General features: G+C 40.9%; 2 protein-coding genes across 2 annotated transcripts in view; both read left to right on the top strand.

Annotated features, from left to right (window-relative positions):
• The first annotated feature begins 553 nt into the window (after positions 1 to 553).
• On the top strand, positions 554 to 1,432 carry LOC125483148 (transmembrane protein 200C-like). Its single transcript, XM_048597031.1, is given in 1 exon segment — positions 554 to 1,432. A coding segment is annotated over 1 exon segment (879 nt).
• Positions 1,433 to 14,322: 12,890 nt separating this feature from the next.
• mcm9 (minichromosome maintenance 9 homologous recombination repair factor) overlaps positions 14,323 to 26,173 on the top strand; it is a 56,525-nt gene continuing 44,674 nt past the window's right edge. The window contains exons 1-4 of the mRNA XM_048597030.1: positions 14,323 to 14,526; positions 17,515 to 17,829; positions 18,902 to 19,218; positions 22,886 to 22,967. Of these exons, the coding sequence (XP_048452987.1) occupies positions 17,520 to 17,829; positions 18,902 to 19,218; positions 22,886 to 22,967 (709 nt within the window). The 5' untranslated portion in view covers positions 14,323 to 14,526; positions 17,515 to 17,519. The remainder of the gene's footprint in view (positions 14,527 to 17,514; positions 17,830 to 18,901; positions 19,219 to 22,885; positions 22,968 to 26,173) is intronic.

Below are 26,173 nucleotides of genomic sequence, written 5' to 3'. Positions count from 1 at the left end.
AACTTTAATAACCTCAAGCCATCTCAAAGTGCTTGAGAAACAGTAAAGTACTCTTTGGGGTGTAGTCTTTGTGACAATATAGGAAACATGACAGCCAATTGTACACAGAAAGTTCCCACTAAGTAATTTAAAAATGATCGGGATAATCTATTACCAAATAAACATGATGATGAATAGTTACCTGCTGTTCCTCAAAACTTTATAGTGAAATCTATTTTTATCAATCTGAAAAAGCAAGTAATGCCTCAGTTTAACACCACAGCTGAAAGACACTATTCCCTCTGTTATGGACTGGAATGTGAGCTTTATTTTATACTCAAGTCTTGAGTGGAGCTTGAAACATCAACCTTCTGACTCAGAACCAAAGGTCCTACGCACTGATCCATGGCTGACCAACTATAATAATAAAATGAAAAGTTTTTTTAATATCAAAGCAGTGATGGAGATTAGGAGAGCAGAAGATCCTCATAATGGGTGCTCCACAGCCTATGCATTATAAATTTACTAATTAACATTGTTTTTCTTTCAGATTGAGCTGTTACGTGGATCAATTATGATAACAACAGGAGGTCTTCTGCATATTACAGCCAAGACCAACGATTCCTTCCAGTCCTGTGAGCTGGCAATTAAACACCAAAGGAAAATGTACAAAAGAAAGAAGAATGATGTGGTAATGGTGAAAGCCAAACTGAAGTTATGCTCCATTTCAGGATTAGTTACTGCTTTTGGGATCTTGGTAATGATGTGGGGAATTGCAATGGTACTAATAGCTTACTGGCCCATGGCCTACAAGATTCCCGAAACAATTGCAGTGTCTCGAAACATCACCAGTAACAACACAACAGCTGACACTTCATCTTTGGAGATTATTTCTGAATTTGTAGCCAGCTATCTACGTTCTGATAAACTGAAGATCTTAGGGCCGCTCGTTTTGGGAATTGGCATATTTTTATTTATCTGTGCTAATGCAGCCCTTCACGAGAACAGAGACAAAAAAACTAAAGTGATCAATGTGCAAGATATTTACACCACAGTAATAGATGTGCATGACAAAAAGAAAACAGAATATGGTCCTTTGAAAGGATTTGTGAATTATGTGCAGTGCAAAAGCGTTGACAATCTCAAGTTTCCAACTCCTTACAATGCAGCAATATTGGCGAAAAGGTCCTGTCAGGCTCCAACTGCAGATGGCATTAAAAAAGCTTGATCCAATGAAAAGCCCAAGAGAAAAATAACAATTGTTTGGCAGGAACTTGACCCAAAGAGCAACAAACCATTATCATAGACTCTGTTCAGTGTCTATAGATACAGAATCAGTGCCAGTGTAAGAAAGAAAATGCCTGAAATAAACGGCACTGCATCCCATACTACTACATCCATTGATTCACTCACAGTCCCTATAACTAAAACAAACACATCTACTCAGACTTAGGAAAACAACTGATCAGCAAAAGGTGATAATGAAGCAGAGGTGTCAAAACATCATGAATAAATTCAACCCAAAATGTGGTATATTATCTTTGATCCCAGAGAAACTGTTGGACATATTTCAGGAGACCGAATCCGAACTGATCACCCTGGAAACTATAAAATGATACCAAGGTGCTGATTTCAAATGGTATGATGATATCTAACCAGTAATAACAAAGTCTCAGAAATTTCTAGTTTCTATAGGCAGACATTTCAGGACTACAGTCAGAAAATGCTGGAAATTCTCAACAGGTTTTAAATCTCATCTTACTTGTCACTGAAATTAGACAGACTCCAAAGACTAGCAGATCATTTATTATCCTTGAAGTTATCTAGTTGTCTTCATTAGTGAAGTGATCCATTGTGGTGGAAGAATGAGAAGAGATTATGTAAAACAAAAACTACAATTTTAAAGGGAGTACAGGTGCAGAGAGACCTGGCGGTATGTGTGCACACATCTTTGGAAGTGGCAGGGCAGATTGAGAAAGCAATTTGGAGCATACAGAATATAAACAAAATATTGTGGATTTTGAGTATTTGAAACAAACAGAAAATGCTGGAGAAACTGGGGTGGCACAGTGGCTCAGTGGTTAGCACTGCTGCCTCATAGCGCCAGGAACTCGGGTTCGATTCCACCCTCGGGCGACTGTCTGTGTGGAGTTTGCTCATTCTCCCTGTGTCTGCGTGGGTTTCCTCCGGGTGCTCTGGTTTCCTCCCACAGTCCAAAGATATGCAGGCTACGTAGATTGGCCATGCTAAATTGCCTGTAGTGTTCAGGGCTGTGGAGCTTAGGTCAGTTACAGGGGGATGGGTCTGGCTGGGATGCTCTGAGGGTCAGTGTGGACTTGTTGGGCCAAAGGGCCTGTTTCCACACTGTAGGGGTACCATGAAAAAAGTCTGGCAGTATCTGAGCACAGAGAAACTCAGTTTACATTTAAAGTTGATGAACATTCACTCAGAGTAGGAATATTAGAAGTTTTGAACAACAGTGAAAAAGAGGAGGGTAATAAAAATAGCCAAAAGGTAGGATTCTGATGGATTATAATGTGATCAGCCAGATTGGCAACATAGAATATGAGTTCCCTGATTGGTGCTGGGGGTTCTGGCTGACAGATGAGAGAACAGGAGTTTCAGACATCCTGTTTGATCTGAGAGCTGGCTCTGAGGGAGCTGGATCAGTGTCAAGGACACTCCACATGTAAATAAAGGGTGACTTGGTGACAGGATATGGGTCTCTGTGGCAATTTTCAGTGATGATGACAGAAAAGCACGCTTCTGAAGAAATTCATTCGCACACAGTTGTCCTTGGATTAAGGGAAGCATTTCTGGCATCATAATGTTATTTGCGAAGCTTAACTCTGCTGACCCAGCCATTGAAGACTGGGCCCAGTATCTGGATAGAATGTGCTATTTTCTCCAGGCAAATGACACTGGGGCAGCTGAAAAGCAACAAGTAATTCTCCTACAGCTTGTGGACCCACAGCTTTTTTGGTTATTAGGAGCCTAACTTTCCCTGAGAGACCAGGGAGTTGATGGATTTAGTTGAGTATTACGACCCCAAGCCCCCGCTAATTCTGAGACACTATCAGTTTTACTCAGCAATTCGAGAACCAGGTGACTAGCTTAAAACAACTGGCAGAGGCATGTGACTTTGGTTTAGCTCTGAATGCAATGCTGAGAGACTGTTTGGGATCCCCGTATGTGAGATTGATGATATAACCACGCCAAAGCGCCTATCAATGAAGTCCAACTGGACTTCAAACAGGCACTGCAACTGGCTTTGTCATTGGAAAAGGTGGCAGGTGGAGCATTTGAGTTGCAGCAGTTGTATTCCAATGGAAGTGGACATCCATTGAGCTGTTCCAGTCAAGCCAAGTGACCTACTTGGGGTACAGAGTCAACTAGGCTGGGTTATGTCCGTTGAAAGATAAAGAGAGGGTGATCAAAGGTGCCCCGGCTCTCATGTCAGTACCAGAGCTTACGTCTTTCCTTGGGCTGGTGAATTATTATGGAAAGTTCATACATAACCTAGCCTCCACCCTGGTACCTTTGCATCAACTCTTAGAAGGGGGTCAACCTTGGAAACGGTCGTGTAACCATGCCATAGCTTTCAGAAACAGCTATCATCCTCTAAGTTGGCACCCTATGATCCTAAGTTAGATCTTGTATTGACATGTGATGCCACCCTGTACGGCATCGGGGTAATATTAGGCCCATAGGTGGCCCAATGGAGAGGATTGCCCAATAGCATTTGCATCCAAGACTGTAACTAATGCAGAGTGTAAATACGCCAAGATAGAGAAGGAAGATTTGGCAGTCATATTTGGAGTCAGGACCTTCCAGCAACACCTTTACAGACAGAAATTTGTAATAACAATGGACCACAAAATCCTGCTACATCTACTTAAACAAGACAAGGCATGGCCGCCCGTAGCTTCAGGCTGTATCCAGCGGTGGGCATTAATACTATGTGCGTATAATTACAAGTTGAAACACTGAATGGGAGGCCAAGTAGCAAATGTAGATGCACTGAGCCACCTCCTGCTGTCAGATACATCACCAGTGGTACAGTCACTGGAAGAGCCTGTAATGATTTTAAATTTTCTGAACACACTTCCAGCCACAGCTGCCAATATCGAACTTTGGATGCAGAAAGCACCAGAATTGAAGCCGTTTTGGACCCAGAGAGGCCAGATCATGGTAGAGGATGGCCTATTATTACAGGGTGGAAGAGTGATTGTCCAGAGCAAAGGTCACCACCAGATATTGGCTGAAATTTGAAGGTAGGCTTGAAGAAACAGCCTACAGCTTCCCTGTTCCTGTTCCTGTTTAATTGTAGGATCACCCCTCAGGAAACTACAAGGATAGCTCCAGCAAAGTTGCTAATGGGGAGAAGATTCTGCACTAGGTTAAATCTGATCTTCCCAGACTGGGGGGTGAGGGGGGTAGGGAGAAACAGCATCAGGAACACCGATGCTGGACATGACACTCCGCAAAACGAGAGAGACAGTTTGCTTCGGGGATGACGTTTGGTGTAGGAACCAAGGTAAAGGTCCTGCATGGGTGAACGTGAGGTCAGGTCCAGTATTGTATAAAGTTCAGGCAGGTGAGACTGTCCTGAACAAGCACATGGACCATATGTAAGCTGCAAACTCACAGCGTGGTAGCAAAACATGCCCGGCTCCGTGACAGCTTTTCTGACTGTTCCAGAACCTGTGGGTTCTCCCTCTCCACCAAGTATTGAGGATTCCTTGGAATGTGAGACGGACACAGTGGGTGTCACTGCTTCAATGCCTTTGCTGCCTGAAGAAGAGAATGAATTTCTTCCATGATGCTTTAGACACAAAAAGCTACTGTGCTTTACACACAGTCCGATTCCAAGACAGAGTTGGAGGAGCCTGACCCAGTGCTAAAACACCCCAGGATGAGCTACAAGAAAAGAACTGGCCTCTGTTCTTGGTCTCAGAGAGGGAGGGATGTAGTGATTGTAATGAGGTCAGCCAAGTGGGCCTCATAGAATATGAGTTCCCTGATTGGGACTGTTAACCTGGTCCAATCAGGGAGCCCTGGCTGACAGATATAAACAGGAGTGTCAGAGGTTCTGTTCCCTCTGAAAGCTGGCTCTGAGGGAGATGTATCAGTGTCAAGAACTCTCCACGTGTAAATAAAGAGTGACTTGGTAACAGGATACTGGCTTCTGTGGAGTTATTTGAAAAAAAACAGCTTAGATGAAATGACAAGAGCTGATTTTGCAAAGCCAAAGCATGAGATAATCAAACAAATGAAGAATCTAAAGATATCTCTCAAGAAGGAGTAAATTGCAAAATCAGAAACAGGGGCTATACAAATGCAAAATAAAGAGAAAAACAGGATAGTAAAGTCAAAACTTGCAAAGATGAAGGAAGCAAAATAAGGACAGAGATAACATTTTGTAATTGTTGAAGTCAATGAGTCCAGAAGGCTCAGAAGATAAAGTGTCTCATCCAAAGCTGAGTTGTTCCTCAATATTGTGCTGAACTCCCCTGGAACGTTGCAATTAGCTGACAATACTGGGGTCAGAATGGGTGCAAGATGGAGAATTAAAATGACAGGTATATAGAAGCTAAGGAACTAGCATATGGCTTGAAAAAAGATGTTCCACAAAGCAATCTCACCCAATCTGTGTTGTTTCTCCTCAGTATAGAACATACTGCATTGTAAAACACTCGAGAGAAGTGCAGTTAAATTGCTGCTTCACCTAAAAGGATTGTTTAGGGTCTTGGACAGTGAGGGCAAGGTTATAATGGGCGGTGTCACAACTCATGTGTTAGCATAGAAGGAACATGATGTTGGGGATGATGGACAAATGGACAGGGGTGTTGTCGAGGAATGGTCCCTTTGAAATATTAAGAGGGCTGGGAAAATGCATTTGGCAGTGGTAATATGCTGAAGGTGACAGAAATGGCAAAGAATGATCCATTGAACAAGCAGGCTAGTTAGATGGAAAGTGGGGGTCAGGAGGAATTGTATCCTGGTCTGGGAAGCAGAGGAAGAGAGTGAAAGCAAAACTGCAGGAAATGAGATGGACTTGTGGGGTGGCAGTATCCCATGTTGAGGAAAAATGAAGACAGAGCTAAAGTATTTTTACGGAAGGTTTTAATCTTCTTTAAGTTGCTGACAGTAGAGAGCCCAAGGTTGACATTATTCATTCCAGTTAATCAGTTAGGGCTGGATTTAATACAGGCCTTCATGGTGGAGACTATGACAGCTGAGCCAACTTAACCAGGGAGCTGGCGGGGCTGGGGTCAGGAGTATGGGGAATGCATAACAGTCTCCCAGTGGTGGCAAACCCTCCCAAAATATAGTTGAGAGTTCAAAGGGTCTGATGGCTGTTCCTGGCCACTAATGGTGGATGATCTATTGGTTCATTAATGAGCTAGTTCACATCCATGATCCCCAAGGTCACTGCCATTCAGTAGTGCTCAGGGATTTAATGATGGCTACATGGCTTTTCTGTGACCACAGGCAGTACAACAAACCCCAATGGGTTTACCAGTGGCCTCCCAAGGTGAGAGAAAGACTGACGGTGAGAGTAGGTGAGGATCACCCTCATTCTCAGTCCCTTTGCAGTCAATTGGAAAGCACAGAAATGGGAAATGGGGAGCAAAGGAATGTGAGGGCATCTGAAAGCCTGCAGACCCTGCCTCATGACACCAACCTGATCCTCACTTATTTGGTGTGGGTCCCATGCTGGGCCCTCCTGCATGGAGAGATAGGTGACAAGGGGATTTAATCAGGACAGCAAGTGGCTGTTGGTGGCACCACCATCTTCCTGCCTGAGCCTGATTGTGTCCAAGGTATGGAAACCCATGGATCACCTTCTAGCCCCTATGCTAATTACATCCCACTTGATGCCCATTGAAGGGTATTGTCCTGTCTCTGCTAGTATACAACCAGTGGTAGATGGGTGGCTCACCATGCCAGGACCATGACAAGCACAGGTTCGCTTGCGGGCAGCCAGTAGGCATGAGGGCCTCACTCAAAGGAAGGGAGATACCATCTGAGAGCCACAACACTGCCCTCGCTAACATCGGATTGCCTGGCAGCTCTTGACAGTCAGGACTTCCACCCACTGGGAATTCATGATCCTTGGGCAAGACCCATGGATGAGTTGAGTGGAACATTTCTTTGCAAAAAAGAGTGGACATGGGGGTCTCACTGGATCTCCAGCTGGTGGACCAGAGTCCCACCACCCCTCTGCACAATTTCTAGACCTTTGGTGAGTGGATTGGAGCAAGCAGGCATTGCTCCCACTGGTAGTACTGAGCGACTGGCAACCTCTGATTACAGTGTCCCAGATCCTCTGTCATGGAGGCAGCTGAATGGTGGCTACTTCATTGCCTAGATTTCAATTGATTTTATACAAATCCAATAGGAGTTCCCTGCAGACTTGCCCAGCCAGTGGGTGAGACTGAATCCATCCTTTTGAGTTTTAGTATTGCTCATCAAGATTGTTCCAGTTTTGCTGAATTTTCCAGTTTGGATGCAAAGATAGATTACGAAATCAGGTCCTAAAAATAGAAGAGTTAAATATAAAGGAGGATCTTTCTAGCTTTCGACAAAATGGTGGCCTCCTTCCCCATGTTCTCCATGTCTTGAATGACAAGCGAAGTCTAATTTTAAACAATTAAGATGGTTGAGGTATAATTTGCACAGCAATTCCTCTAATTTTAAACTGCAATAATATTTCGATGTCCATTTCATTTGGGTCTTTTTCATTCTGTGGATTAATGCTAAAGCATGTTGAATACAATAATAGTTCTCCAAATTTTTAAAAAGTTATTATTTGTTTTAGTGTTTTGTTTATTGTTAGCTTCTCGAAGGCCAAATTAATGACCAAATATATATGGTAAAGAAAAATATTTTTCATTCCATGTGCAGTAATATGTATCATGCATATCAATAAACATCTATGGAAATTATTTGGTAGCAAATTTCTAAGAATGTATTAATGAAAAGGAAGCTCATTTTCCACTTCCTTTTAGTTTGTCAGAAATTGGGCTGGAATGTCACTCTTTCCGGCTAAGTCCAATTTGCGTTGAGCTGTTTGGAGTGCTTTTCATTGTGAGGCCTATTGAATTATGTCACCATATCTCATCAAACTCATCTCATAATTTGCCTGCGCTATCATGTCTCACACATCTGATTTCCACCCTGTCTTACCACATGTTATGCCCAGAACAACTTTCATAATACTCAGCAATACCAAAAGACCAGCATCTGTTGTGGCCATGCCATCTTTAAAAGTTTATTGTACACTCAGCCAACCACTGTCAGTCTGGACATGCTCTCAAGGTTCCTGACTTGGAAGACAGGGGGAGAATTTAATTGAATTGAATTTAATAGAACAATGATGCCTCACTTTGTGGGCAGGGACATGGACGTCCTGCTGGACTGGGTAGTGCTGACACCAAACTTCCTCTCCGCCTAGCACTAACAGTGGATGCCACGACTCCGCACCATGCCATCCTGTTCTGAGGGTGTCACCTAGGAGAAAGCAATCTCAGTCATCTGGAGGAATGTCCAGTACTGTTGAAAGAAGTTCAATGTCCTTCTCCACTCTGCTGGGACTATCCTCTCTCCAGTACCTCATATTCACTCTATCTCTGTCACTGTATCCACGTCCCACTAAGGCTAATGCTCTACCACTCTCATTGTTGCCTGCAACATCTTCCCTACTCACACATCTCCACCCAAACCTTAAAACCACTAACCCTGCATGCTCCTTGTGCTGCTTAATAACTTTCTCAGGACACCTCCCACGTGCACCAAAGGTAACAACTGTGCTAACCACCTTCATCTCCTGTAATACTGGCCTCTCTCACAATCCATGGGAAAACCAACCCATGATAGGACAGAAAGACTCGAGATGGGTGATAGGCTGCCCAACTTTCTGATCCTCATCCTTATGATGAAGGTATCCTGACTCTGACCACCCCAAGCTGCGCCTGGACTGGTATCAGAGTCTGTCCTTGATTTACTCTGCAGGGACCCCCTGAGTGAAGGCTAGGCCCGTTGAGTTGACTGCCGCCTGCTAACTACTGTGCAAGCTCTCTAGCTTTGTGTCTGTGCTAAACAGTAATGGCAAGACAAAAGTAATTTGAGCCTGGCCTACAGGTAAGGCTCATTAAGGAAAGAGAAGGCAATGTAAGGCAAGGTTACAGGAAGCATCCAGGTTGGCTCAAATTGAATGAGCACTATGAGATCAAGTGAATAGCCTGGAGATAGAGCCTGGTGCATTCCACGAGCTAGGTACATATCCTCAAGAGCTCAGCGTGCTTGTTTGGCATTTCAATGATAGCTCTGGTGCAACCCGAGGTGTGGCAGAATCATCCTGCAAGTACATCTGAGATGTGCCATGAGGCATTTTAAGGGCTGGCACATTTTGGATGTGAATATTTGTGGATGTGGGGTGCAAGTAACTGTTGCCTATGGACTGTATCCCAAGATTGTTGGTGCCTGGTATCCAACACGGGAGGTCATTTAGAGCAAGCGGTGAACAGAATCTGCCAGGTACTGGCTCTCGTTTCCATATCAAGTTTTCCTGATGTCTAACTTATTTGATGAGTTTGGTAAGATGGGTGCTGAATATTAATGAGGTGAGTTAAATGCCATTAACTGGGCAGTTAACAACCAATGATTCCATCAACTAGCATCTTGCTGCTGCCGGGCAAGAATCTTGCCAATGACACCTGTGAAAAACCTAAAAGATGGAATGAGACAAGCCCGACTTTGAGATGGGCCTCAATGCACTTGTCACCTAATTGCGGCACACTTCTCACTATATGATTCCTACCTATACCTGTGGACAGTAAAGCTATGGTTTTCCAAGATAAAATGATGACAGGAAAGATTCCATGGGAAAAGCTCATTATTACATTTCAGTGCAGATTTACAAGAGTTGAGTCAGGTATACATTAGATTTACATAGATTTCTGAACCGCGCCGATATATGTTGGAAATTCAGGTCTTCACACACAGTATGGATAATTAAAAATGATGCTGATATGCTACAAACGGTCGGATCTTTATGGAGACTAAATTGGAGTCCTGCATCATCTGATTTCTTTTAGATTTTGGTATTGCTAATTGTGATTAATTTAATTGTGAAATTGCTGAAAGGTTTGACAAAAGAACTTTTAAACGTGAGTTGTTTTGAATTCAGTCATGGGCATGGGCATCACTGGATGGGCCAGCATTAATTGCCCATCCCTAGTTGTCCTTGAGAAGATGGTGTTGAGCTGCCTTTTTAGTCCACGTGCTGAAAGTAGATCCACAATACCCTTAGGGAGGGTGTTGAACATAAAAATGTAGTTGTGTAACTTTGCAATCCCATAGTTTACATATATTTGCTGGAACCAAGATTTGCACAGCAGTTTTCAAATGGCTGGAAGACTGCATTGATAGACATTTGTTTTGGCATAGGATTTTAAAAAGGCAACTTCGCCATCTGTCATCACACTATGTGTCTCTCTACAGGTCCCATTATTTCTTTACTGTTCATTTTCTCTGCTGTGGGCTGTTGTAGTTATTTTTTTCCTTTCCAGATTGATCCCACACCTCTTTTTCCCCATCTCCTGCTGATCTTCCTTGTTTTCTTTCCAGGTTTCACTCCTCATTCAGCAATATCTCGTTTTCTCCAATCTCTGCTTTGTCTCTTTATCACCTGCAATCTTTCCAATGATCAACAGTGGGAAATACATTTCAAATTCTCCATACACATATACACCTGGAAATCAATGTAAGTTATCTGTTGTCTCATTAGTGTGTGCTTGAAGTGTATTAAAAATACACAACCTTGTCCAAATACAAAAAGATACACAAAATCATCCTGTGTACTATGAGGAATGGTAGCTCATTACAACATAAATCCAATACAGGTAATAATATTTTTGCCCTGGTTGTTTTACTCATAAGTAAATCTGAGACATACTCAAAGTTAAGATACACACATTGCATTAGAATTAGGGAATGATGTTTGAGATGAGGGATCTGAGAGGCTGGAAGAAATTGTACAAGTACGGTGAGTGGAAGCCATGGAGAAATGAGGATTATTTCAGATGAGCCATTTTTAAAAAAAATGAGATGCTGCCACATTTGAAATGAGCCTTATGCAAATAAAGCTTCAAGAAATTTGTTTCAGAACCTTGTCCATCACAATGCACTGAGCTTCATCTTGCAAAAGGATGATATTTGCCTTCACAAGTTTCTCATTTTCCTTGTTACACAAACAGCATTATAAACAGAAGCAAAGGTCCTTGTGGTGCAGTGGTAATGTCCCTACCTTTGGGCCAGAGGCCTGGGTTCAAGTCTCACCTGCTCCTGAGGTATGTAATAACATGACCAAAAAGGTTGACTAAAAGATATCTATGAACTGAAGAAGGTCTTACAGATAGTAACAAAGATAAAAGATTCCCACCTTGAAGCAGATGGTCTGGCAACAGCAGAAAGACATTTGCTGAGGATGCTGTGGCAGTCAACATACAGACACACTATGAAGCCTCTTTCACATTTAGGCTGAGCATACAGTAATTGTATGTACAGCCAAAATTTACTTCAGAAGAGTATATTTGTAACATTTGACAGAGGCCAACAGGAATCTCTATGCAAGTCATAGAATCCCCACAGTGTGGGAACAGGTCATTGAGCCCAACAAGTCCACACTGCCCCTCTGAAGAACATCCCACCCAGACCCATTCCCCTACCCCTGCATTTTTCCCATATCTAACCCACACATCCCTGGGCACTATGGGCAATTTAACATAGCCATTCCACCTAACCTGCACATCTTTGGACTGTGGGAAGAAACCAGAGCACACCCACACAGACACAGGGAGAATGCGCAAACTCCACACAGACAGTTGCCCAAGGCTGGAATTGAACCCAGGTCCCTGGTGCTATGAGGCAGCAGTGCTAACCACTGTGCCACCAAGTCAGTCCATGTGAGTTAGATGTTGATATACTGATTTGCCAGCTCTGAAAAAGATTCAGTGTGAGCAATCACACTCCCCAGCCCTATGTGCAGAAATAACAACTTACCTTCCTATCTTTTTGCCCCTCCGCGCCATTCCATTTCTCCTCTCACTACCGTACTCCAACCTTCATCTGTCTCTACTCCCATCATTCCTCCTCTCCTCTTCTCCCCATCTGCTATACTCCAATTCACTCAAATCCACCTTCCTGTTCTCTGGGCCACCCTTATTCTCCTGTTCCCATTCCCTCCTCTCGGCTGTCCCAGAGCTCTTCCCTCTCATCAACTTGCTTCTTCTTTCATCCTCTCTTTCTGTCCTGTCCCCGGCCATCCTTTCTCTCTTCCATCCCCACTTTTTTCTCGTTCTCACTTCCTTCATCCAAATTTGCCTGGGAGTCAAAAGGTTGCCGTCAAGTGCAATCCTGGGCTGAGATATGACCTCTGCTGACATTAGTCTGGTAAGAATCCATCATTGCTGCACAGATGCACTGTAACAATTCACCAAGTCTCTTTCAAAGGCACCTCCAAACCCACTTTGTCTACTACCTTAAAGGCAGCAAATGCATGGAAGAAAAAACACTACCTGCAAGTTCCCCCTCTGACAGAGTCACTATCTGACCATTCCTTCATTAATGTTTATTCAAAATCCTGGAACCCTCTTCCTAATAGTACAGTGGGTGTACCTACATCACATTCCAGTGGTGCACCAGTTTCAGAAAGCAGCTCACCATCACCTTCTCAAGAGCAGTTATAAATGGGCAACAAATGTTGACCTAACAAGCAATGCTCGTGACAATGGCTTGTATTTCTGTATCCTTGTAGGGGAGGCAGTGACATAGTGGTGATGTCACTGGACTAATAATCCAGATTAATGTCTGCACACATGGATTTGAATCCCAACATGGCAGATAGTGAAATTTTAATTCAATAAAAAGCAGTAAATGTCATAAAAACCCATCTCGCATGTCCTTTAGGGACGGAAATCTGCCATTCTTACCTGGCCTAGCCTACATTAACTCCAGGTCAATTTGTTTGTCTCTTAACTGTCTTCTGGGCAACTAGGATTTGCAATAAATGCAGTCCTGGCCAGCAATGCCCAAATCTCATGCATGAATATATATTAAAAACCTTTAACGTAATGGAAAGGACTACACAGGAGCACTACAAAACAAAGTATGACACCAAACCACGCATAAAGAGTATTTATTCAGATGATCAGAGGTTTGGTTAAAGAGATAGATTTTAAGGAATGTCTTAAAGGGGAAAGGGAGGTAAAGAGTTCGCCAAGTGCAGGGAGGGAGTTAGGGCATGGGGTCCCGGCACGTGGAAGCATAGCCCCCAGTAGTGGAGCAATGATGACTAGGAAAGCAGAAAAGGCTGGGCAAGTTGTGACAGCGGAGGAATTTGAAAATGAGAGTTAAAGAGAAATTGAACACAGAGCTGTTTTTCTGATGACCCACAAAAGATCTTGAGGCACTATTTTGAAGGCCTTCCCCCTGGTGTTTATACACACACACACCAGCAATAGCACTGGAACAGATTATTTGATTACATTGCTGCTGTTCTGTTAGTTGCAATGTGCCGACTGTATTATCTACAATACTATCCTTCAGAAGACTTTTATTAACTATGACGGATACGTCCTGAAGTTGGAGGCGTGCGGAAATACAAATTCTTTCCTTTATCCAATTAATCCTTTCAATTTATGTCTGAGAATTCACCTTAGAACAGAAAATGCATTTCAAAATTAAAAATGCACATATTTGCAACAAAACATCGGATATTCAAAATCGTTAAAACTTTTTTACGTAAACGAAACTGAAAAATCGTAATGAGCGCGCGCTAATGTCACGGCTGGGAACCTACCACTGAATTAGAGGGGTGTAATTGTGCGCTTCATTCCTTCTATATAATATTACTGCACTGTACTCACTACAGAATATTGTCATTCCAGTAAATTATAATGAATTATTTGGCACTTCATTAGGAATGATTGAAGTGGTGCTGAAAAAAAGTAAGGGGAACCCACAATAATAGATTACGTTGGCTCCTGTATTTCTTGGTGGTGGAGTGGCTGGCGGGAGATGTGAATGGGAGTAGGGGATTCAGCGGCTGTCGTTGGTCGAGCGCTCCAGGTAATGTCCAGATATTTGCTGTTTCATTCATTCATTCAATCACAAGGTCCTGCAGAATATTGCATCTTCCCCCACGATCCGCGGGTCCTCCTCATTGTGATGGAACTAGCCCCCTCCCCCAACCCAGGATTGTGACGTCACCGGGTCCCCCGACTGTTACGTCACCGTTCCCCTCGAGCCCCGGGGATTCCTCGAGGTGACGTCACGGGGAAGTGATTGCAGGCTGTTCCTCCTGGTCGCTGTCACTTTCACGGACCAGCAGCGGTGGGCAATCATCGTTGTCACCAGAGCCCTTGAAGGGTTTACTTTACTAGAGTGAACCGGCACTAACGTCACCTTACCCGGCACATGCTAAAAGATTGGAGTCAAATGACAAAGCAACTGAAGTAAATCGAAATTGCACATAAAAATGTGAGTAACTACTGCGCATAAATGAGCCCTGACTGTTTTGGAATCTGTGTGCAATAAAGCAACAATTTGCGGCTGTACGGCCCCATCAAATATGCTACCCTGCGCTGCTTTATGGAGGAAAATGGAGAAAAAAAAAACATACAAGGGCACTAGCGGGACTTCAGAGAAGCAAAGCGTCTTTATTTTTCTTGTAAAGATTTTTAAAAGTGGAGCAAATTTGGAGGGACAGAAATATTTGCGAAGGAAATGAATAATGTGCGGTTAATAGGGAGGCGGTGATACAGTAAAGGAATTGGAGGAATGAACGTATAGGGAAGAAAAACAGGAGGGAGTTGTAGTATTCATACAAACTGTGATCAAGGACTGGATTTTTTTTTGTTCACAAAGTTATACATTATATAACAGCAAAGGAGGCCATTATAGAATTGTACAGTAGGGAAACAGGCCCTTCAGCCCAACTCGTCTACGCTGACCAGGCTTCTTAAAGTGAACTAGTCCCATTTGCCTGCGTTTGGCCCATATCCCACTAAACCTTTTCTAACCATCTACCTGTCCAAATGTCTCCTAAAAGTTGTACTGGCCTCTGCCACTTCGTTGGGCAGCTGGTTCCATATATGCATCACCCTCTGTGAAAAGCTTACTTCTCAAGTCCTTTTTAAATCTTTACCCTCTCAAACCTATGCCCTCTAGTTTGGCCTCCCCTACCCTGGGGAAAGGACCATGGCTATTCACCTTATTATGCCCCTCATGATTTTATATTGCTCTATAAGGTCACCTCTCGGCTTCCTACGCTCCTAGGAAAGAAGTCCCAGCCTATCCAGCCTCCTGTTATAACTCAAACCCTACAGTCCTGGCATTTCCTTATGTATCTGTTTGTTCCACCTTTCCAGTTGAATAACATCCTTCCTATAGCAGGGAGACCAGTACTGTACGCAGGAGGCCATTGGGCCTGTTAGGTCTGCACCTGCCCTTCAGATGAATGAATAGTGCGATTCTCCATCTCCCTGGTTCTCAGCACATCATTCCTTTATAAATAACTATCCAATTCCCTTTTGAGTGCTTCAGTTGAATCTGCGTCTGCCATACTTTTAGGTGCTAAAACTGCACTAAAAAGTTTTTCTTCAAATCCCTTTTGCAGCTTTTGTCAATTTCTACATATTTGTGCCCACTTATTGAAAATTCCATTAGGGGAATGGTTTCTCCCTCTCTGCTCTATCCAAACTGCTCATGATTTTGAATACCTCGATCAGATCTCCTCTTGGGCTTCTCTTTGCCAAGGAAAACAGTCTCAGCTTCTCCAGTCTGTCTTCATAATCAAAGCTCCTCATTCTTGGATCATTCATATGAATCCCTTCTGCACCCTTTCTACTGCCTTCACGTCATTCTGAAAGTGCAACTACTGAGCTGGATGCAATATTCCAGCTGAGGCTGAATTAGTGCCTTGTACAAGTTCATTGTAACCTCCTTGCTCTTGTATGGATGCTCCTATCAGTAAAGCCTAGTAAACAGTGTGCTTTGTTAATCATGCTGTTGACCTGTCCTATTACCTTTGATTATTTCTGCACGTATACATGGAAAACACAGTGAACCACACATGCACGGTTTGTAACACATGGCTAGTGGACACTACTACTCCAAGAAATAATTTTTTTTTCTTCAAACTAAGAGAAACTAAGATCAAATTCACATTGGCCAAAAGATGTACAGTCAAATTGTATATGTAAGCAAATTCAGAAAAGGGACGTGTGAATAGTTGTGATTAATTTTTTAGTTTTGCTTTTCTTTTAATGCCTAATTAAATTTCAGGCTCTAACATTTGTTTTAATGAAGAAGGTAAGTTACTGAGTTCAATTGCTATTGGTACAGCACTTCCCAATGTGGGAGATGCACTTAAAAGTATCTGCCCAGAGCTTTGTTTACCAGACAGCCTTTAATAATAGAAAATAATTTGCTCTCTTCATGACTGAAAATATTAAAATAGTTTTTGTGACTGATTGGATCAATATTCGGCCTGTAGCAGTCTGAGTGGTGTAAGATTACGTTGTCTATCAGGGCCTTTCACCAGTTTAACAAATAGAACTGACACTAAATTTACATATAATTCAACGGACAGAGTGTGCTATACAACTGCTTTTGAAATTGAATGCTACTATTATTGCGGAGTAATATATTCACAGTGACAGGGAAACAATACCAGTTCTGAATTGCTTTAAAATCAATCCAGAGTGTATTTGAATGAACACACTTTTGCTTCTAAATCATAGAATCATAGAATCCCTACAGTGTGGAAGGAGGCCATTTGGCCCATCTGGTCCACAACTAACCACTCCTCCCCACCCATCACTGTACCGCTGTATTTCCCAGATACCCACCTAGCCTATGCATCCCTGGACATTATAGGCAATTTAGCACGGCCAATCCAGCTAATCTGCACATGTTTGGACTGAGGGAGGGAACTGGAGCACCCAGAGGAAACCCACGTAGACACAGGGGAGAATGTGCAAACTCCATACAGATGGTCATCCGAAGCTGGAATCAAACCCAGGTCCCTGGTGCTTTGAGGCAACAGTGCTGTGAAATAGTTTAGTTGGGCTGAGACCAGCATAAATATATAACAGCTCATTTTAACCTATCTGTTGCAGAGGGAGAGTGGGAATTGATGTGGGTGATGGTACCATGAATTTTGCCACTATATTTGTAAGGATCATTATTAATTGTATTCATGGCACTCTATGATCAAATTCAATATAAATTTGATAAGTTATATTAACAGTTTAAAACTAAATAATTGCATTAAGTACATATTATTCCAGTTATAGAATTCTTTAAAAAAAATCCTTTTGTTTAAAGACGAGTGCTACTTTTGTATTATCTGTTCCCAAATAAAACTGATTTACCAATGATGTCACAGCATTTATTGTCCTTTTGTCACATATATGACATTTCACACATAATTCCTTTTTATTCCTTTTTTTTGTTTTACAACAGGAAGGATGCATCTGAATCCAGAACAAGTTGCCTTAATTGGACAAGTATTTGAATCTTATGCTGTAGAACTCCATAAAAATGATATCATCCATATTCTACAACAGCCAGATACTGGTGCTCACTATCCAGTAATTGTGAATGCATTGACGCTGTTTGAAATCAGTATGGAGATTGGTGAATACTTAAATGCATTTCCTAATGAAATGTTTCCAATATTTGACAATGCACTGCACAGAGCAGCCATGACAATTCTGCAGTCATATCCAGAGCCACATAATTTGGTGATGAAACAAAAAGTTCACGTGCGAATTTCAGGTCAGGAGAAGTACTGAACTATAACTTCCTTAGCAAACTGAAATTTGTAGCAGTATGATCATTGCCTGTTGACCTTCATTGCTTATTGTGTTTTTTTTATGATTATTGGGTACAGGAAAGAAATTGAAGTCCTATTCAGTGACGACATCTGGGGTCTCACCAGTCCTGTGAAGAGACCACGAGAGCCCCCACTGTCCCTTTTCAAAATATTTCAACATATTTTTGAAATATTAGTGACAGGGCAAAAAGCTTATCCCTAGGTCTTTTCACTTCAGAATTGATCAGGTCAGAGACAAGAATGGGCCCAGCTCCCACCTTTCATCCTCCTTCCTAACTAAATGCCTCTGAGCTACTGAACATGCCAAGGGGGAGGTTGACAGGAGTCTGTCAACCATCATCTGTAGGAACTATTTTGTGGCAATATGGAAGAGATGGCAGCAAACTGAGTGTAGTGCTGGTGTCTTTTTTGTTTTTTTTTGTTTCACCTACACTGGCTCAAAGTTGCACCTGGTTGTGACAAGTGATTTTGAGTAGAACTGCAGGTTAGAAATTCATTGGCACACATTAAGCATTAAACAGCACCTAGATGTCCAGTATGAAGAGCAGCGTGCACATCAATTCCAGCACATGTGCTGCTTGCCGTATTGGTACAAGTTTCTGTGCAAGGTTCAGAGCCTACACCAGAAACAGAATAAGTGCCTTTGCATTTGCAAATGGATATCCTGCCCACTTTCACAGATGGACATGAAACAGTTTCTAATCTTAGTAGAAGAGCGCAGGAGATCTGATCTTAAAATTTGTACATATTTATTCTTTAAACTATAATTCTGGTCGTTTATCTCATTCACAAAGGACCAAATCAACTGGTGCATTTTCCTAAATTCCAACAGTGACCACACTTCTTCGAATGTAGTTCATTAAAACAGATTGAGATATCCCGCGACCAAGAAGGTCATTGTATAAATGCAATCTCTTTCTTCACAGAGAATGACAAAATGTTGTCAGTATTGATGAATTTGTGATTTCATGTTTTGAGTAAAACACGAATGTTATTTGTTTCCTTATTTGTCAGGATTGCCACTTTGTCCTGAACTGACAAGAGATCGCATACCAAAAACCCGAGATGTTAGTCATTTCCTCTCCGTTATTGGGACAGTCATACGAACTGGAATGGTGAAGGTGTTAGAATTTGAACATGAGTATATGTGCGACAAATGCCGTCACATCTTCACAGTGACTGCAGACTTTGAACAGTATTACACCACCTGCCGTCCTACATCCTGCCCAAACCCAGAAGGTTGCAACTCAATGAAATTTACATCCCTGTCTGGGTCCATGTCTTCTCCTGCCAGTTGTAAAGACTACCAAGAAATCAAAATTCAGGAGCAGGTGATCTGAAACTATGTTAATATTAAAATATGTTACTTAATTCTTGCTAATAGATGTTTTTGTCCGTAAATGGTATTATAATGGTTTATATCCATTTTACAGTAATTTTTTAAACTTTAATATGAAATGTTAATTGTAAATGTTGGGAGTTGAGTCACAGGGTCCAAATTAAATTTTATTTCATAATAGACCAGAGTTTTGTAGAGTTAGGACAACTTCAAAGCTATTTAAAAACTGTGTTCAGGACTTGTTTTGAGATTCCCACTCACATTCTCATTCAAGAATATTGGAGAAAGGATAGGTTATTTGGCATGCCAAGTGTGCTTTTCTGTTCAGTTTTATCATAGCCAATCATCCATTGTGGATGTGTATTTTTCATTTACTATCCTTATCTCTCTGTCATTGGTAATTTGAAATTTATCAATCTCTAATTCAAACATTGTCAATGACTGAGGTTCTACAGTCCCTTGGGGTAGAGATTTCCAAAGATTCACATCTGAGTTATAAAAACAGGTTTCCTCACCTTGGTCCTAAGGCTTCCCCTAATTTTGAAGTTGTATCGTCCACTTTAGGCACATCTTATCTACATCTACCTCATCTATCACTTTTTAAGTATTTTGTAAGGTTCTATGAGATTACCATTTCTCATCCTTGAAAACTCTCGTGACTACAGGCTTGGTTTCCCTAAGCTGTCTTCATAAGGAATTCCCACCATCTCAGGAGCAATTCCATTGAATCTTTGTTGCACTCCCTCAATGGAAGTAATTTTTTTTAAGGGAAGGAGACCAAAATTGCATACTGTAATCTATGTACAGCTTAACCTAGGTTCTGTACAATTGAAGTAAGTGTTCATTATTCCTCTAGTCAAATTATCTTGCACAAAAGGATAACATATCATAAGCCTTTCGAATAGCTTGCCATATCTGCATGTTAGCCTTCAGTGATTTACTGATGAGGATACCCAAGTCCCTTTGTACATGTACATTTTCTGATCTCTTACCATTGAAGAATTACTGTACACATCTGTTTGTCCTAACCTCATATTTTTCCAGATCATTTTTCTATTTATTGTGCTCTTGATCACTCACCAAGTCTGTTCAAATGCTCTTGAAGTCACTTTGCATATCAATATAACAATACACATTTGCACATAGCTTTGTTTCATCTGGGAACTTGGAAAAATTACTTTTGGTCCACATTCAGAATCATTGATCTATACTGTGAACAGCTATGGCCTATTGATCTTTGTGGCGATTCACTAGTCACAGCCTGCAGATATGAAAATGGCCTGTTGATTCCTTCACCCCGTTAGATAATTTTATTCTGTGCCAGTACATTACCTCCTATGTATACACTTTAATTTTGCTAACCATTCTTCTATGAGGGACTTTATCAAAACCTTTCTGAAAAACCAAGTATATAATGTCCACAGACTTGCTTTTATCAATTCTGTTTGCAACAATCTCAGAAAGCACCAGTAGGTTCATCAAACACAATTTCTCATTCACCAATCCATTCTGACTATGCTCAATCAGACCAATATTATCCAAATATCCAGTTATCACATCATTTATAGTAGATTCTAGCATTTCCTGACTATTGTTGTAAGACTAAGAGGTCCATAATTCACTATCTTTTCTCTCCTTCCCTTGGTGGGGGGTGGGGTTTGGGGTGGGGTGGGGTGGGGTGGGGGTTGGGAGAAGCGGGGGTGTTTGCTTCAATGCTCTGGATATAGAAGATCATGTCCGGAAAGCTTTACAATCTTCAATCTCATTAATCCCAACACAACCTTGGATATCTCATTCGACCAGATTTCTTGCATCTTCCACAATTAAATACAGCCACAAAGTAATAATTTAGCTTCTGTACCATTTCTCTATTTCCCGTTATAAATTCTCCTCACTCTCTCTGTAACTGATCCAGATTTGTCTTGGCCAAAAGTTTCTTTTTTACGTAACTATTGAAGCTTTTTTGCTAGTTTACATTCATAATCTATTCTCATTTGGTTTATTGTTTACTTGGTCCTCCTTTGCTGTTTTCTAAAATCCTCCCACTCTACAAGTTTACCATTATTTCTGCTAAAATTATGGGACTTTTCTTCACATTTTGTGCAATTCTTACGTTCCTGTGTTAGCCAAATTGATTTTCTTTGGGGAATTTTGAGTGTTGAAGAATGTAGCAATACTATGCAAAACTTCTTTAAAGAATGTACATTCCCTGTGTTTCACTTTGTTAATGTGCTGTCACAATCCACCTCGCTCCTCATCACTTCAAAACTTTCCTTTGTTCAAATTAAACACACTGGCTTCAAGTTGAATTACCTCACTTTCAAACATACTCTAAAATTCTTTCATATTACTTATCCCTGAAGATTATTTTAATACATATTAATTAAATTATTATTATTAATAGGTGCTTCAACCATGTACCTGTCCTAATCATGCACACATATCTGAGAGCTCAGACCAATAAATGATTTAATCAGCAAATAATGTGTTTTTCGAGTGAAATGAATTGTTGACATTGCTTGATTGAGATCTTTATGTGGTTATAGTACGTTGTTTATTTTACTGTGCTGTCTTTCCAATGTCTCAATGTTATTTTGGACAAAATTAACGTGTTTGAAGTCTCACACACTCACACGCGCACACACAGACACACATGCGCACGCACACACACTTTGTAACAAATTTCCATCTATGTTTTACTGACTAGAAATTAATTGGCGGAGCCACTGCAATTTTCTGTTATGTGTTGCTGGCATAAAGCTCCCCTGCTGGCAGACTGAATTTGATTCTTGATCTCCAGCTGTGCTATTCTTTGCAGAAAGTTTATGACTAATGAAGCTGGCAAAGCAAGGGAAATGACTGCATTTTTTTTAAAATTATGCTGAATGAGTGGCATTGTGTCATGTCAAATTCTAACAAAATTGGGACAGGCAACAACATAGGGAATCTGGGACCTGTGTGAATAGGGTAATCTATGGTAAGTCTCCATAATGGAGCAAACTGAAGCAGTCTAAATTAGGAAGTGTAAGTTAGAAATGTATAAGAAGTGAAATAAATGTAAAAAAGGATAAGTTGTTGAAAGGGAGAGAGAGAGAGAGAGAGAGAGAAGAAACAAAAAATATGATAACATTTGCCTTTTTCATTTTAAAATAATCCAACAGTTAATGTTTGAATGAATGAGTTTGCACACTTGTTCATTTTTGGTAGCAGAGAGGTTGTTTGAAAATAATTTTTAAAATTCAGTTACACTTGAATGGAAAATGCCTGCTTTCCTTCTGTCATGGTTAATTCTTTGGAGCTGATTGTAATTGGTCATTGCTCTACTGCAGGGAAAGGAGCGAGCTGTTTAGTGAGTCTCTGATATGTGGTTAAGGCTTTCTCTATTATTAATCTTGAACAGAGTATACAATTTGGAGGTAAAATTAATAACAGACTTTGTTTTGCACTAGCCTAAGTTTGGTAATTGAAGGCTTATTACAGCTAATTTTCTGTTCCAACACATTAGCAGAACAAAGGAAGGCTAATTAAACATCTAGAAATTTTAATGTTGCCTAGAGGCTTAGAATATGAATTAATATCAACAGGAGAATGGATTTATACATACATGCCGAACACCGATTTGCTTTACTCATTATATACCTTTCCTGCCTTTATATTAGGTTCAGAGACTGTCTGTGGGAAGCATACCTCGATCTTTGCTGGTTGTACTTGAAGATGACCTTGTGGACACTTGCAAATCAGGTAAGTGTTACTTAGTAGGCTGCATACAACTATTATGGGCTAATATATCAAACTGAGTAACGAAATCCTAGCATACACCAAACGACAAAAAAAACTTGTCTCCACAGTTACAGCCTAAAAATGTTCCTTGATGTGGTTTTATCACCAATAGTACCTCAAACAACTATAATGGGTGGGATTGTATAGTAATATTTTATAATTGCTTAATACCTTACTTATAGAATTTCTTGCAATTTGGGACCATTTTAATTTTACATATCCTAAAATGGTCTGAAATTTATTGTTTTTACACAGTATCCAAAGTTATCAGTACAAACTGGGCCTACTGCATTTCAAAAAATGTGCTTCTGAACAGCACAAGGAATTATGTTAAACATTGTTCAGTGTTAAAGTTGTGAATTGATCTTAAAGTGAAAATGAACAGGAACAGTAGATGATTTATGTTACTATATTTTAAAGAACATGTTTATTATCTGTGATGCTGGTGACAGAAGATTTCCGGCAATGGCATAAGGAGAATTCCCTAATAATTTTTAACTACTATTCTGGAATGTTTCACCTGAACAGACAGATTGGATAATGTCTTATTCAAAGGGATGAAATTCAACAATGTCACATTTCCTCGGTAATGCATTGGAAAATCAGCCTAGTTTAACTACCAAAGACCAGGAGTATGGTTTGAATGCATAATCTTCTGTCTCACAGATGAGAATGCAGACACTTTTCTTGTACCATAAGACCATAAGATGTAGGAACAGACATTGAGTCCGCTCCAGAATTCAATGAGATCATGGCTAATCTGATAATCCTTGGCTTCATTTACCTGCCTTTCCCCATAACCACTGATTCTGTTACTGATTAAAAATGTTTATCTCAGCCTTGTAATATACTTTTAAAATACTTATGGACTACTCCTACCAGTGTCTCTTCCCCTTGTTATTTTATACTGTCACTACTTGGATAGATGGATTCTACATCTTCCATTCCAAAATCATTTCTTACTATTGTGTGAATTCTATCCCATAGAACAAAGCTACCCCACCACCCTTTCCTTCCTGCCTGTCCTTTTGAACAAATACCCTGAATATTTAGTGCCCAGCTATGATCTCCTATACAACAGATTCAAAAATTTTAAGTCAGTATTAATTTGAATGTTTAGATTGTTCAAGGGATTTTGTCAAATGAAAACAAACCGTAGTTTTCTTGAATCAATTTAAATTGTAGTGAGAATTATGGAAATATAGAAACAACAATGGCCTGTTTGACTCTGATTAAGCTCTTTACAGGTTCAGGCCTTTTTAACATGCTGCCAATGGGTTTACTGTATCTGGGGAGTCAGGAATTTGTCTGGTTCTCATGCTGAACTGGCTCATTTTGTCCTGGGTAGTAATTTGAGGGCGGACAATTAGAAAACTGTTTTGGAGACAGTGGGAAATGAGGGATGAGGAGATGTTTGGGGGGAGGGGGAGGGGGACAGGCGCAGACGGGAAGAACAAACATACTATTTCTGATCCACCAGAAAGAGGAAAAGTTGCTTGAAGTGTCTGCTCCAGTAACACTAGTGGTCTTGTAAAGGCTACTCATTAAGTCACTCAACAATTGGTTAAAAATGGCAGTGCATGTGAACCTGATAAGTTTTATTTGGAGTCCTACAACTATTGTTGGCCCGCAATTATCAGATGTAAACTAGGTTCAGGCAGGTGGATTGCTAGCCCATTTACAGGGGGATCACATCAAGTGTTAGAGTCAGTGTTTGATCGGTCGCAATCTTTCCAACACCCTCACATTCCAGCTTCCATTTTCAGTGGTTGCCTGCAATTTCTTTTTTGGCAAGAAATACACAGTCGCAAATTGACTGCCTCCCCAATGTTTTGGAAAGTTTTGTTTTGCGTGCAGAACAGGCAGATCATACCATACAAATTGCATAAGGATAATAGAATAGAGTGAAAATACAATGTTATGGCTGCAGAGAAGGTGCACAAAGAGTGAGATCAACATTAAATGTAAAATTTGAGAAGTCCATTCAGAAGTCTAATAACAGCAGAGAAGATGCTGTTCTGTTGGTACATGCGTTTATGCTTTTGTATCTTCTGCCTGACAGAAGAGATCACAACCGGGTAGGAAGGGTCTTTGATTATGTTGGCTGGCTTCCCGAGGCAGCAACAAGTATAGATGGAGTCAATGGAAGGAAGGTTGGCTTGTGTGATGGTGTGGTTAAATGTGCTGTAAACATTTATTTCCTGACTATGCCATTGGAATATGGTGTATGTACTTTCCCAATTCTGAATCCCTGTCCTGTTTGTGCTATTTGGAGAACTGATGGACGAAAGACAGTTCTCCGCCAAAAGTGATGACAAATTGGAAGTTGAACAATTCTTTAGCAATGTCTGTGAAACTTCAGAAAACCAGCAAAGTTTTGTCAAAGGGAAATCAAATTTAAATTATTTATTGGAGTTCTTTAAAGAAGAAACATGTACTGTAGATTAAGGGGGTCCAGTGGAATGTATTGTTTGGAGATTTCCAGAAGGCATTTGATAATATGCCACATCAAAGGTAATTGCAGAAAAGAAAAGCTCATGGTTTATGGAAGGGCGGGGTGGGGGGATGGTGGGTAATGGTAACATATTGGCATGGATGGTAGATTGGCTTGCTAGCCGGAAGCAGAGAGTAGGAATAATTGGATCTTTTTCAGGCTGGCAGGATGTCACAAGTGATGTGCCAAAGGGATCAATGCTGGAGTCTCAACTTTTTATCATTCATATAAATGATTTGGATAAAGGAATTGAATATGTTGTAGCTAAATTTGCTGATGACACAAAGATGTGTAAGGAAGTGAGTCGTGAAGAGCACGTAAGTAACTCACACAGGGATGTAGATGGGTTAAGTGAGTGAGCAAAGATCTAGCAAGTGGAGTGTAATGTGGGAAAGTGTGAAATTGTCCATTTTAGCTGAAATAATTTTGAAAAAGAACCTTTTATTTAAATAGTGAAAGTTTGAGGAGCTCTGAAATGCAGAGAGATCTGGCTGTTTAGTGCATGAATCACAGAGGCTAGTATGCGGTAAGTAGGAAAGTTAATAATATGTTACAGTTTATTGCAAGAGGAATTGTATGCAAGAGTAGGGGGTGTTATTGTTCAGCTATACAGGGTACAGGTGAGACCACATCTGGATAACTGTGTACAGTACTGGTCAAGGTACTTACAGAA

Source organism: Rhincodon typus, chromosome 5 (genome assembly GCF_021869965.1).
Source record: "Rhincodon typus isolate 14 chromosome 5, sRhiTyp1.1, whole genome shotgun sequence".
NCBI classification, from domain to species: domain Eukaryota; kingdom Metazoa; phylum Chordata; class Chondrichthyes; order Orectolobiformes; family Rhincodontidae; genus Rhincodon; species Rhincodon typus.
The sequence above is the reverse complement of the archived record's forward strand: the minus strand, read 5'-3'. Positions and strand labels throughout refer to the sequence as shown.